The sequence below is a fragment of the Misgurnus anguillicaudatus genome, chromosome 20 (assembly GCF_027580225.2).
Source record: "Misgurnus anguillicaudatus chromosome 20, ASM2758022v2, whole genome shotgun sequence".
Taxonomy (NCBI): Eukaryota; Metazoa; Chordata; class Actinopteri; order Cypriniformes; family Cobitidae; genus Misgurnus; species Misgurnus anguillicaudatus.
This window is the reverse complement of record NC_073356.2, coordinates 4,377,501-4,391,491: the sequence shown is the minus strand read 5'-3', so window position 1 is coordinate 4,391,491 and position 13,991 is coordinate 4,377,501. Positions and strand designations below refer to the sequence as shown.

The 13,991-nt window shown below is 44.6% G+C and overlaps 1 protein-coding gene and 6 non-coding genes across 7 annotated transcripts; all 7 read left to right on the top strand.

Annotated features, from left to right (window-relative positions):
* The first annotated feature begins 62 nt into the window (after window positions 1-62).
* On the top strand, window positions 63-136 carry trnai-aau (transfer RNA isoleucine (anticodon AAU)). The gene has a single exon. It is a non-coding gene; the product is annotated as a tRNA-Ile (tRNA).
* An 81-nt stretch (window positions 137-217) lies between these two features.
* On the top strand, window positions 218-290 carry trnaf-gaa (transfer RNA phenylalanine (anticodon GAA)). The gene has a single exon. It is a non-coding gene; the product is annotated as a tRNA-Phe (tRNA).
* A 2,148-nt stretch (window positions 291-2,438) lies between these two features.
* On the top strand, window positions 2,439-2,512 carry trnai-aau (transfer RNA isoleucine (anticodon AAU)). Its single transcript has one exon. It is a non-coding gene; the product is annotated as a tRNA-Ile (tRNA).
* Window positions 2,513-2,593: 81 nt separating this feature from the next.
* trnaf-gaa (transfer RNA phenylalanine (anticodon GAA)) lies at window positions 2,594-2,666 on the top strand. Its single transcript has one exon. It is a non-coding gene; the product is annotated as a tRNA-Phe (tRNA).
* A 2,000-nt stretch (window positions 2,667-4,666) lies between these two features.
* Window positions 4,667-4,738, top strand: trnap-ugg (transfer RNA proline (anticodon UGG)). Its single transcript has one exon. It is a non-coding gene; the product is annotated as a tRNA-Pro (tRNA).
* Window positions 4,739-4,816: 78 nt separating this feature from the next.
* Window positions 4,817-4,890, top strand: trnai-aau (transfer RNA isoleucine (anticodon AAU)). Its single transcript has one exon. It is a non-coding gene; the product is annotated as a tRNA-Ile (tRNA).
* A 106-nt stretch (window positions 4,891-4,996) lies between these two features.
* LOC141351460 (uncharacterized) lies at window positions 4,997-13,942 on the top strand. Its single transcript, XM_073858256.1, has 14 exons — window positions 4,997-5,351; window positions 6,339-6,488; window positions 6,575-6,661; window positions 6,748-6,864; window positions 7,024-7,140; window positions 7,238-7,318; window positions 7,448-7,609; window positions 7,735-8,312; window positions 8,433-8,760; window positions 9,662-10,466; window positions 10,573-10,782; window positions 10,887-11,176; window positions 11,781-12,656; window positions 12,756-13,942. Exons 2-14 carry the CDS (start codon window positions 6,339-6,341, stop codon window positions 13,830-13,832), a joined length of 4,878 nt encoding a protein of 1,625 aa, XP_073714357.1. The 5' UTR covers window positions 4,997-5,351; the 3' UTR covers window positions 13,833-13,942.
* The last annotated feature ends 49 nt before the right edge of the window (window positions 13,943-13,991 follow it).

Sequence of the window (13,991 nt, the reverse complement as noted above, 5' to 3'; positions counted from 1 at the left end):
CTTGATGCTGCTACACTGTGGAACATTCATGTCAGTCTTGGCAGAGACTGGTGCCTTTCCGTGGCCGGTTAGCTCAGTTGGTTAGAGCGTGGTGCTAATAACGCCAAGGTCGCGGGTTCGATCCCCGTACGGGCCAAGGTTTCCCTGTGCCTCCTTTTGCCGACTGCTATATTTGCTGTGATTTGTCATGAAAATTCCTGCCGGGAGCATTTTTGTGGCCGAAATAGCTCAGTTGGGAGAGCGTTAGACTGAAGATCTAAAGGTCCCTGGTTCGATCCCGGGTTTCGGCATTGAGGGCAGCCTTTTGAGAGTTTTTTTAACCTAAGGTCCCTATCCGAGTGGCCTTTTCTCCGTGACCCGGCGGGTCAGGCCCTAACGCAAAGAGTGGTTCCATGGTGTAATGGTTAGCACTCTGGACTCTGAATCCAGCGATCCGAGTTCGGTGGGACCTGTAAGACTTTTTGGGTATCCAAGGGAACAGTGTTTGTTACCCCAAAACAATCCCCCTGCCCTTTAAGCCTTTTTACCAGAGCACTCAGGCTCTAGACAAAAATGAGTTAATTCAAGCAACATTGAGCACTTTTTCTGGTCACCCTGGCGGTGGGCCAACAACTCACAAGTCGCAAAATTTCAGCAAACACAAGGACATTACAAGGAAGCAAATTAAACATGTACGAAAACATAGAATAAATGAAAAATGCATTGACGTTTAGGACAAAGAAAACACACAGCTCATGTGTACAGGCCAAAGGAAACACACAGCTCTTGTGTACAATCTGACAATGAAATGCATTAAAAAGACTTACCAGAAATGACACGAAGACAAATGAACATTGAAAGAAAATGATTCCAATTTTAAATGGCAACAAAATGCTCTTGGAGTGTTAAGCTCCTGCTCCATGTTGCTTTGTGAAAAAACATCCGTATCGGAGACGTTCATGTGAGAGGTCCCTCGGAGCTTTAACCCACAACGCCGCTTTGTATGGCAATATTGGCAGGAAAGGAATGGAATGTCAACGAGAAACCCGCAAAGGACGTCAGGGACCTCTCAGCGACACCTCCGCCTTTGGTCTTGTCAGGTCGAAACCGTGTCCGAGGTTGTCTTTTGTTTGTTAACCCCTAGACGATCCCCCTACCCTTTAAGCTTTCGACCGGAGGGCTTGCTGTTTTAACAAGCGATGAGTTGATTTCAAACAACACAATTGACTCAACCCGAAAAATGACCCAGGCTATTTGTCCTACTCCCTCCTGGCCGGGAAAGGCACATCATCCTGGCCACTGGGTAGGTACCCTGAGGTGCCTGGAGCTATGAGACTTAAATATACAACCAGGCTAGTGATGCATGGTGTCCAGTTTAGTTACCGGATGATTTATCAGAATTTTCTCCTAAAATCTAAGATCAACACTTGGAAAATGCGATAAGGACATGGCTTCTAAGATGTTACTTGACGTTAAAACTACACTAAGTGTTGGGATGCCCCTTTTAATAAAGATGTTTGGGGCGACACAGTTGCCACCCCAAACAGAGCACAGCTGCCTCACAGCAACAAGGTCCCCTGTTCAAGCCCTGGCTGGGTCAGGAGGCCTTTCTGTTTGGGGTGTACATGTTCTCCTTCAGTCAGCATGGAATTACTCTGGGCACTGTGTTATTTGGTTTCCTTAAACAGTCCAAAAACAACAGACACGTTGATCTATACACACACACACAAACCGAGGGAAGGGCAATTTGACATCTCCAATTCACCTAACCCGCATTTCTGACTTTGCCAAAAACCAGTTCTCGCCATGAATATAGCCATAGATGCTGAACTGGCTTTAAAAATAAATGAACATATTTATCTATTCCAGTTTCTCCAATCAAAACAAATATTAATGCTATGCCTTACAGACCATGTCAAATAATTTTGTTTCCGTCTATGTTGCAACAGTTTTGCAAAGGACTTTTTCTGTGCTGAAATGACTGTGACCCTGTGAACAAATCATTGATGGGTTTGGGTGATGAGTGTTTTGCTCAGAGCCTGTAATCCATAACAAAGGTGTTCAGCTGGGTTCAGGTCCGAGATTTATGCAGACCAGTCGAGTTCTCTCACACCATTTCAAATATTAAGCAATAAGCATGTACTTATATCGATAAGTGCTTATTTTGACACCAGCCCAACACTAGGGCTCATTGTGGCCAAACAGAGGAGCAGGACCAAACAGGCCCATCCCAAGGAACTGCTTGAGGAAGCTGGTGACTGTGTTGTGGTCACATGTCTCGGTGGCACGGCAAAAAGACAGCACGGCTTGGCTCGTTGGTCTAGGGGTATGATTCTCGCTTTGGGTGCGAGAGGTCTCGGGTTTTAATCCCGGACGAGCCCTTGTTTAGCTTTGCTTCTTGATGCTGCTACACTGTGGAACATTCATGTCAGTCTTGGCAGAGACTGGTGCCTTTCCGTGGCCGGTTAGCTCAGTTGGTTAGAGCGTGGTGCTAATAACGCCAAGGTCGCGGGTTCGATCCCCGTACGGGCCAAGGTTTCCCTGTGCCTCCTTTTGCCGACTGCTATATTTGCTGTGATTTGTCATGAAAATTCCTGCCGGGAGCATTTTTGTGGCCGAAATAGCTCAGTTGGGAGAGCGTTAGACTGAAGATCTAAAGGTCCCTGGTTCGATCCCGGGTTTCGGCATTGAGGGCAGCCTTTTGAGAGTTTTTTTAACCTAAGGTCCCTATCCGAGTGGCCTTTTCTCCGTGACCCGGCGGGTCAGGCCCTAACGCAAAGAGTGGTTCCATGGTGTAATGGTTAGCACTCTGGACTCTGAATCCAGCGATCCGAGTTCGGTGGGACCTGTAAGACTTTTTGGGTATCCAAGGGAACAGTGTTTGTTACCCCAAAACAATCCCCCTGCCCTTTAAGCCTTTTTACCAGAGCACTCAGGCTCTAGACAAAAATGAGTTAATTCAAGCAACATTGAGCACTTTTTCTGGTCACCCTGGCGGTGGGCCAACAACTCACAAGTCGCAAAATTTCAGCAAACACAAGGACATTACAAGGAAGCAAATTAAACATGTACGAAAACATAGAATAAATGAAAAATGCATTGACGTTTAGGACAAAGAAAACACACAGCTCATGTGTACAGGCCAAAGGAAACACACAGCTCTTGTGTACAATCTGACAATGAAATGCATTAAAAAGACTTACCAGAAATGACACGAAGACAAATGAACATTGAAAGAAAATGATTCCAATTTTAAATGGCAACAAAATGCTCTTGGAGTGTTAAGCTCCTGCTCCATGTTGCTTTGTGAAAAAACATCCGTATCGGAGACGTTCATGTGAGAGGTCCCTCGGAGCTTTAACCCACAACGCCGCTTTGTATGGCAATATTGGCAGGAAAGGAATGGAATGTCAACGAGAAACCCGCAAAGGACGTCAGGGACCTCTCAGCGACACCTCCGCCTTTGGTCTTGTCAGGTCGAAACCGTGTCCGAGGTTGTCTTTTGTTTGTTAACCCCTAGACGATCCCCCTACCCTTTAAGCTTTCGACCGGAGGGCTTGCTGTTTTAACAAGCGATGAGTTGATTTCAAACAACACAATTGACTCAACCCGAAAAATGACCCAGGCTATTTGTCCTACTCCCTCCTGGCCGGGAAAGGCACATCATCCTGGCCACTGGGTAGGTACCCTGAGGTGCCTGGAGCTATGAGACTTAAATATACAACCAGGCTAGTGATGCATGGTGTCCAGTTTAGTTACCGGATGATTTATCAGAATTTTCTCCTAAAATCTAAGATCAACACTTGGAAAATGCGATAAGGACATGGCTTCTAAGATGTTACTTGACGTTAAAACTACACTAAGTGTTGGGATGCCCCTTTTAATAAAGATGTTTGGGGCGACACAGTTGCCACCCCAAACAGAGCACAGCTGCCTCACAGCAACAAGGTCCCCTGTTCAAGCCCTGGCTGGGTCAGGAGGCCTTTCTGTTTGGGGTGTACATGTTCTCCTTCAGTCAGCATGGAATTACTCTGGGCACTGTGTTATTTGGTTTCCTTAAACAGTCCAAAAACAACAGACACGTTGATCTATACACACACACACAAACCGAGGGAAGGGCAATTTGACATCTCCAATTCACCTAACCCGCATTTCTGACTTTGCCAAAAACCAGTTCTCGCCATGAATATAGCCATAGATGCTGAACTGGCTTTAAAAATAAATGAACATATTTATCTATTCCAGTTTCTCCAATCAAAACAAATATTAATGCTATGCCTTACAGACCATGTCAAATAATTTTGTTTCCGTCTATGTTGCAACAGTTTTGCAAAGGACTTTTTCTGTGCTGAAATGACTGTGACCCTGTGAACAAATCATTGATGGGTTTGGGTGATGAGTGTTTTGCTCAGAGCCTGTAATCCATAACAAAGGTGTTCAGCTGGGTTCAGGTCCGAGATTTATGCAGACCAGTCGAGTTCTCTCACACCATTTCAAATATTAAGCAATAAGCATGTACTTATATCGATAAGTGCTTATTTTGACACCAGCCCAACACTAGGGCTCATTGTGGCTAAACAGAGGAGCAGGACCAAACAGGCCCATCCCAAGGAACTGCTTGAGGAAGCTGGTGACTGTGTTGTGGTCACATGTCTCTCGGTGGCACGGCAAAAAGACAGCACGGCTTGGCTCGTTAGTCTAGGGGTATGATTCTCGCTTTGGGTGCGAGAGGTCCCGGGTTCAAATCCCGGACGAGCCCTTGTTTAGCTTTGCTTCTTGATGCTGCTACACTGTGGAACATTCATGTCAGTCTTGGCAGAGACTGGTGCCTTTCCGTGGCCGGTTAGCTCAGTTGGTTAGAGCGTGGTGCTAATAACGCCAAGGTCGCGGGTTCGATCCCCGTACGGGCCAAGGTTTCTCTGCGCCTCCTTTTGCCGACTGCTATATTTGCTGTGATTTGTCATGAAAATTCCTGCCGGGAGCATTTTTGTGGCTGGAATAGCGGTGCCGGGAGAACGAGAGACTGTCTATTGCCATCCAATCACATATCACTGTTAGCATCTTTCCAACTTTGTCACAGCCAATCAATAAAGCCTAATCCCATCATTGCCTCTGTTGACAGCCAGTCACTATCATCCATTTTCAACTTTTTTATACGTATATGCATCAATCACGTATCAGTATGTGTATCTTTACCTCACAGTTCAGCCAATCAATAAAGTCAATTTCCGAAATCGTCGTCTCCTTGCCTTTGCTGACAACCAATCACTGCATCATTTCCATCTACCTGGCGGAGCATCGCCAGCGGTTTCCAGCAGTTTAGAAAGAAAGTTGTCCCGGATTTACTTTGAATTTCACGTTTCCAACTAGAGGTAAGAAGCCAATAATGGTGTTATATTTAGTTTTTTTGTGTGTTATATTTAGTTAATTGGCTAATTAGCTAACGTTTTACGTGTAAGTTACACAGATAAACGTCTTATTTATGTAACTTAGAGATCAAGTAAAGTTAGCGGCCAGTTTCATTACTTTTACAGTTTTACATGTTTATATCGATATAATTACTATCGTGCATAATTCACGTTATTACGTTGATATGCGTACATTAAGTTGGCTAAAAATAGCTGACGTTTTATAACGTAATATGAGGCTTGTTTACTGGGCTAATCGATAGTAAACATTATGTAAGTTAGGCTAATTGTTCCTTATGAAAATGAACCTAACGTTAGGTTTTATTGTGGTAAAAGTGTAGTAACCATGTTTACTTTTGTGTGTATTGATTACTATCAGCAAAACCATGGTTTTGGAAAACCATAATTGTGAAAACCATGGTTATTTGTGGTTACCATGGTTTTACTACAGTAACCATGGCTTCTTGGTTTTAGCTGTAGTAAAAGCATGGTTAATTTTCGTAAGGGGTGTGAAAATAACCATGGTTTTATTGTGGTGAAAGTGTAGTAATCATGTTTTTTTGGTGTATTTATTACAATCAGCAAAACCATGGTTTTATTACACTAACCATGGTTTAACTATGGTTTTGGAAAACCACGATTGTCAAAACCATGGTTATTTTGTGGTTACCATGGTTTTAACTGTAGTTAAACCATGGTTAATTTTCATAAGGGTAAGCCTATGTAATTGAAATGGTATGCAATAATCAGGATTTTTTGAGTTATGGCATATTTTACCCACACACCACCACATTATCCCTTCCTCCCAAATATCAAACTATAACCTTGTAATAAAACACTGAGATTAAATATATGCTATTTGAAAAAAAATGTATGAAATTGATTAACTACTCAGTTCTATTGAATAGTCATAAACTTTGTATTTTGCCACACGCTATCTTTTATTGGAAGATGGCTTCCAAGCACAAGAAGCACAGGGCTATGAGTGAGGGTGAATGGATGGCCCGCCTGCGCAGATTTGCCACACAGGGGGTCTGGCCTTCTGAGGCGGGAAACAGACCGGCACCACGGCAGAAGAAATGGCATGACCTGTATCAAAAGGTAAAGTTGGACATGTATATAAACACAAGAAAGAATGTCATATTTAGAGGGAAGAGGTAGTTATGATTCACTGTCATATGTTACAGATTGAGAAGTGTCCACTGCAACACAGGGGGCAAATGTCTCTGTTTGGGGGGACACAGACATGTGACTGTGGTTTCCATACAAAAAAGGTATAAGAAGTGTTTCATAAAACTGTGATGTGTTGATGGTGTTTTGTTTATTTTTGAATTTAATTTCCTTTTCTGTGAAACTGTAGCCTTCCAGTTTGGCCCCTGTGTCATCCACACCATCCACGTCACCACCTGTAACACGAGGGCAGTCAGAAACAACATCTGGAAAGGCACCTTTAAAGCCTACTTTAACTTTGGCATCGGTAAATGCATGCCTTTGCAGATATTTATGTTATCATATGTTATAGCATTTTATCACTGTGTATGCTTCACATAATGTTACTAATTTCTTTTTGTCAGTTTACAAAGCCGCTGTGTTTTGTTTGTTTTTGAATTTAATTTCCTTTTCTCTGAAACTGTAGCCTTCCAGTTTGGCCCCTGTGTCATCCACACCATCCACGTCACCACCTGTAACACCAGGGCAGTCAGAAACAACATCTGGAAAGGCACCTTTAAAGCCTACTTTAACTTTGGCATCGGTAAATGCATGCCTTTGCAGATATTTATGTTATCATATTTTATAGCATTTTATCACTGTGTATGCTTCACATAATGTTACTAATTTCTTTTTGTCAGTTTACAAAGCCGCGGTTTGGTGGTGTCCATGGTGCAGCTTTAAAGCCAAATCTAGGTGTTGCAAGGACGCATGCAACCAAGGTATAGTAAAAAAAAGACATTTCATTCCATAAAGATATGCAGAGTTTATCTAATCATCGTTACTGCAATACCTAATAATGATAGATTATTTCATTCAAAATTGTAAACTGCCATCTCTTAATCTTGCAGCCTGTTAGCACTTCTGCATTGCCCAGCCCTGCACCTAGGACACCATCTCCTGCTCGCAGTCCCAGGCTGTATATTCAGACCGTCTCCCCCCTGTCTCTTCCTCCTTCTTCTGTGTCTGAAGCAACCTCTTCTTCCTGTGGTCCAGGAGCTGCTTCCAGTGTTGTGAGAAACTCTTTAATTTAATCGTTTTCTTCACACTAAAATTATTGGATCACATAAATATGCTACATTCCTCATAAGTGGCTTGTAATCATGTCTATGTGTTTGTCTTTTTTTTATTACAATAGGAAGTATCAGCCGCGGCCTCTTCTGGGACGTCCTCTGCTCCTCTCACCCCTGTGATCAGCTCCACCTGTGTTTCCTCTGCTGCTCCATTTGTGGCTGGATCCTCTGTCCAACCTGCCGAGGATAGGGTGACCGCTCCAGGTTCAGAGTCTGGATGGCTTCCCACAAAGTTGATGAAAACCATACCACTACAGGATCAGAAGTGGATTTCAGCAGCTTTGTGGAAGCAACATCGGCTTCGTACCGACCTGAAGCTGTGGTATGATCCACCAGAGCCAGCTCTGATCTATCACCAAGGCCCCGCTCCAGAGCGTTTCTTTACACACAGGCTTCTACTCTGGATGCCATACCACCTCTGGAAGGTCAGGCTGTCCTGTCCTGTGTGTGGGAGACAGCTCACAGGCTATGGGGCACACAAGAGAGCCCGCCAGGTTCTGGATGTGGACCGCTTTTATCTTATGATCACAGAGACTCTCTGGTGCAGTGGGTGCAAAGCGGCCTTTATTTCCACCAGCAAGGCCATCTTGGACCAGCTGGACTTAGCTCACAGATTGGAATTTAGGCTGATCCTAACTCGAAAGTGAGTATACTGAGATTATTTAGCTTGTGTAACAACTGTTTTGTCATTTAAAACACAATTGAGATGAGCTGGTTTTAATGTTTGTGTCTTTCTGTCTCTCTTTCACTTTGTTTCATTCAGGTATGCCTGTGACATGCGGGTCATAAGGTTCCTCAGGGAGAGGGCCCTGGGCAACAGCCCTTCTCGCTTAGTGAGGCAGCTGCGGGAGAACCACAGCGAAGAGTGGCTGAAGCGCCTTTGCCGATACCTTGGTGCCTGCTCAGACTTCACCTCCCAGCCAAGCCTGCTTCCTGTGAGGTTTCAGGAGCCACCTGAGCCTGAAACTATCCCCTCCCACAGGTGGATGCTGGCTGTTTATGGGCGAGATATCTTGTGCAGGATTGACCACATTAAAGCCAGCATAACCTCCACATATGGATGCATCCTTAATATGGACTCCACCAAAAAGGTAACTACTTTTTACATTTCAATAAAAAGAATTGCAAATACACCATTAGTAGTAGCACTGACCTAAAATACGTAAGTAATGTTCCATAAAATATTATGTACAAAAAAATAGCAGTGCAACATCAGTAACCTGATAAACCACTGTTATTCGTTATTCGTAGTAATATTTCTGCATTGGAAATTATTTTGCTCCTGCAAATGTTTCACCCATTGTTATAAAATACATCTGCTGCTGAATTTCGCAGTAAAATGGACCATTCCATCCTTGCGTATAAAGAAATGCAGCAAAGTTTATGATGCAAAGTTTGCAATAAGCTCTTGTAAAATATCTGTGTTAAAATAAAGACATCTGCAGAATCACATCAGCACATCAACTGGCCCAAAGAAAAATAGCATAACATTTTGTGGCCTGATAAGAGTACAATTGTTATTTTAGGGTCTAGTGGTTATTGACAGAACCTCAGGGGTCCCCCGTGTACTGAATTCAAGCAACAGTACACAGTAAAGGCAGTATTGGTTATTTTGACACAGATGTGCAGCAGTTATCAACAACAGTGGTTATGCAACTAAATATTTGTAATTCATTAGCTTAAAGTGAAGTTTAATCTTAAGAAATTTCTTCAGTTTATAAGTGTTGACACTTCTATTTTTTTGAACAGCTTAATATTCATTTTCTTTGCTTCCCTTTAAAAGAACAAGACAGACTTGTACATTTTGTTAATATTTTGATTTGGAATTGAATGTGTAATGTTTTCAATACATTTGAAATAAGGAAATAAAATCTATTTATAAAATTTCTGCACTTTATTTACTTATATTTCACATTATTTTTGCATAACTGTATAAATAATTGAGAGTGAGTGAATAAAGCATCACTCACTGTCTTTTCTGTGTAATTACAGATCACAAAGAAGCTGTCGGGGTTTGCAAAGGGGACAGCATTGTGGCTAACATCTGTCAGCAATGAGGTGGGCCAAATCCTCATTAGTGTTCTGACAGCTCAGGAGGGTCCAGCCCTGGACCGAATGGCAGCTGACCTCATCCGGAGGTACACTGATGCAGGTGTGGCTCCGCCTCAGCTCCTTTATGTGGACTGCGATTGCTGTCGGGAGGGCACTGGGCAGACCAAGCTCAAGCAGCGATTTGGTGGGTGGCCAGACTTGGTGGTGAAGCTGGACATCTACCACTTCATGCGGCGACTGGCAGCTGGGTGCACTAAGGATGCACATCCTCTTTACCCCATTTTAATGGCACGCATGTCTTCCTGTATTTTTGAATGGGACAGTGGGGATGTGTCTCTGCTGAGGCAGGCCAAGAGGGAGCAGCTGAGACATGAAGGTATCCCTAACATCACCGACAATATGGTGGATCAACGGATCACCAAGGAGGAATTGGCCCTGCACTGCCGAAGGCGGACAAGAGGAGAGAAGCAGACCATCTTGATGATTGAGCACCTCCTCAGTGAGCTGATGGGGGTAAAGGGTCGAGACCTTCTTGGTGTCCCTCTTTTGGACCAGCAGAGGATGCAGAACATCTGGCAACTCCAGAAGAAGCACGTAAAGTGCATTCAGGACGAACCAGGTGTGCTGCTCTACACACAGACCGGCACCACCACCAAAAATGGTATTGTGCTGCCAAATTACAGATGTGCAAGGGGCTCCACATCACTGGAGTCCTTTCATCTCCATCTGAACAGGTTCATTCCAGGTCAGTATAAATCATTATTCATCAGAAATATTAAGGGTGACACAATGAATGGCTTTCAATAGCATAGCACAAAAAAGTAATGTAAAGTTATTGATCTTGTCTAAAGGAACAAGTGCCAACAGCTTGAATTTCCAGCTGTACCTCCTGGAAGGCCTGAACAGATGGAATCAAGACCGTAAAATGGCATCTCTGGCAGGCAAACCTCCATCCATGTTAAGCTACTCCGGGGACCTGATGCACTGTGTCAACACCCAAAGTGTTAAGGTACTTGGAAGAGAGCTTGCACCATCTTTTCAGCCACCATCTGTCTATACTGGTGAGTTTCAACTTTAAATTGCTTTTTATATTGCATAAAAATATATAATATTTATATATATTTTTTTTTATTTCCTTCTAACTGTGTTCTCCTGTCTGTCCCAGGTGAACTCATAGGTATAGATTACCTGTACCGTCAAACAGGGCAGGCCTTACAGGATTTGGATCCTGACTCTGAGGTGACAGATCAGATGTTGGAGGATGTGGGCACAGAGGAGGAGTTGGAGGATGAGGGCTTCGGAGATATCAGTTTGGACCTCAACCTGGATCCCACTATTGAGGCGCTGGACCTGTCCTCTGGCTCATCACCCGCCACGACCAGCGTTGCCAGCACTCCTGCCTCTGCCCAGACTGGGTCTGCTAACACCACTACAGCAGCACCTAATCAACAACTGGTAACTATTCTTAATAATAACAGTTCAAGTAGTATTATTTGTATAGCACTATTAAAGGAATAGTTCACTTTAAAACGAAAATTCTGTCATCATTTACTCATCCTCATGTTGTTCTTAACCTGTATGAATTTATTTTTTCTAATGAACACAAAAGAAGATATTTTGAGAAATGATAGTAACCACACAGCAGTAAGCGACCATAGACTTCCATATTAGGAATAAAAAAAGGATGGTATGTAATGGGTACCGTCAACCGTGTGCTTACCATCATTTATCAAAATATTTTCTTAGTCATTTATCACAATACTTCCAAAATATTTTTTTCCTACTATGGAAGTCTATGGTCACTTACTTCTGTGTGTTTACCATCATTTATCAAAATATCTTCTTTTGTGTTTAGAACAACATGAGGATGAGTAAATGATGACAGAATTTTCATTTTAAAGTGAACTATCCCTTTAACTTTATTTGTATAGCGCAATAAAATGAAAAATAGAAACAAACAAAATACCATTAATTCAATCTAAAGAGTAAATAGATTCATAAAAAGCAAAGTAAACAAGATAGATTAAATTCCATAAACATGTTTTTCCCCTTTTTTCAGTTTTACGCCGCCTCTGGTCCATCCTCCACGACCACCTACACCACCTCTGGGCCATCGTCCATGACCACCTATGCCACGTCTGGTCCATCCGCCATGATGACCTACACCACCTCTGCGCCATCCTCCACAACCACCTACACCACCTCTGGTCCATCCTCCACGACCACCTACACCACCTCTGCGCCATCCTCCACGACCACCTACACCACCTCTGGTCCATCCTCCACGACCACCTACACCACCTCTGCGCCATCCTCCACAACCACCTACACCACCTCTGGTGCATCCTCCACGACCACCTCTGGTCCATCCTCCATGACCACCTATGCCACGTCTGGTCCATCCGCCATAATGGCCTACCCCACCTCTGCGCCATCCTTCACAAGCACCTACGCCGCCTCTGATCCATCCTCCACGACCACCTACACCACCTCTGGTCCATCCTCCATGACCACCTACGCCACGTCTGGTCCATCCGACATTATGACCTACGCCACCTCTGTGCCATCCTCCACAAGCACCTACGCCACCTTTGGTCTATCCTCCACGACCACCTACACCACCTCTGGTCCATCCTCCTTGACCACCTACGCCACGTTTGGTCTATCCGACATAATGACCTACGCCACCTCTTCGCCATCCTCCACAAGCACCTATGCCGCCTCTGGTCCATCCTCCACGACCACCTACACCACCTCTGGTCCATCCTTCACGACCACCTACATCACGTCTGGTCCATCTGCCATGATGACCTACGCCACCTCTGCTCCATCCGCCACAACCACGTACGCCTCCGTCCTTCCTCTCCCGACCACCCTCACTGTCTCTGTAGCCACTGCTCCCCCAGCAGTGCAACCAGTCCCTGAGAAACCACTGGTAAGAATTTTTGTGACAAGTACATTGTGCTAGTTGTGCTGTTGTTCTGCCTGTGATATTGTATCTTTTTAACATTGATTCACTCTTATATTTTACCAGGCTGTGGATGAACGCAGTGTACCAGGGATAGATAGAGTGGACAACCTTGCAAGCTACTTGGTGGGGCTTAGGATGGAATCTGGTCAAACTCTGAGCCACCAGCAGGCCAGTACCATCATTGCCCTATGGCAAAGCCTGCTTCCATATGACCAGCAGAGAGTGGCGTATGCTGCCCGGCACCAGGTGAATCTTACAACAGGACGCTTCAGGTGCTCAAAAACCAAGCCTGAATTCACACCTGGTGTGGATAGCATGACCCGTTGCGTCCTTGGGTCAACAGGATCCCCTGCCCAGTGGCCAGACTGTTGCCGCCTGGTAGAGTCTATCTTTGTTAAACTCTGTGATATTCACAGGAGCCCCAAAAAAATAGGAAATCATGCTGTAACAAGATGGACTCTAATTCTGAGGGACTACAGCAAGATCCGGCAGCTGGTCCTGGGCAATGGGACTGTGATGGAGAATACCACCCTGCAATTGTTTCAGGTGAATCAAACAACTTTAAATCAATGGCACAAGAAGCGGCTAAAGAGGCAAGAATGTGCCATCCTGCTTCAGGGTGTGAACTTGCCAGCCCCCATTCCTATTGCTGCTAGGCCTCTCCCGCCTGGACAGACTCGCCCCACTACAGCCCCCCCACAGCTTGGCCCCCAACACCGCTACCACCTGCCAGCAAGCACAGTGGGAAAGGCAGTGGACAAGCGAAAGTCTGCAGTTCCAGCCCCGCACCCCCCTCCTCCAAAGGTTTTCCGACCAAGGCAGTTGTTCCCTGCTGATTCTGCTCCATTACCTGTTGTTCCCAACCCCAGTCCTGCATTTGCCCCGTTTGTGTTTTTATGTCCAGTTCCTGTCATCCGGCAGATTGCTCCAGCTGGCCCCATTCCCTCCCCACCACCTGCTCGGAGGCCCTACGTCCGCACTGTGGACAAAAACAAGTGCAGTCTGTGCCACCAGCCCCGGAACAAAGATACTGGCCACAGCCAGTATTATGGCCACATTTACTGTCCCCTGACTGCTGTTATGCCACTTGACCAATGGAGGGAGGAGATGAAGAAGAAGAGGGCAGATAAAAAACAATAATTTGTTCATTTAAATGCTATGTGTGTGTGCTTGCTTGCGTACACCTCTGTTAGGGTCATTTGTTCACCCTCTGAAAAGCTAATTTGTTCATTTGCTTTTCACATTTGATCATTAAACCCATATAAATAAGCTTAAAGCTTTTTTGATAAAGTTGTGTTT

Bases quoted from the DNA above. Each gene is read 5' to 3' on its own strand.
- LOC141351460 (XM_073858256.1), top strand. From the start codon at position 6,339: ATGGCTTCCAAGCACAAGAAGCACAGGGCTATGAGTGAGGGTGAATGG. The intron at 6,662-6,747 runs GTATAAGAAGTG...GTGAAACTGTAG, and splicing joins GTGGTTTCCATACAAAAAAG to CCTTCCAGTTTGGCCCCTGT. The intron at 7,319-7,447 runs GTATAGTAAAAA...TTAATCTTGCAG, and splicing joins CAAGGACGCATGCAACCAAG to CCTGTTAGCACTTCTGCATT.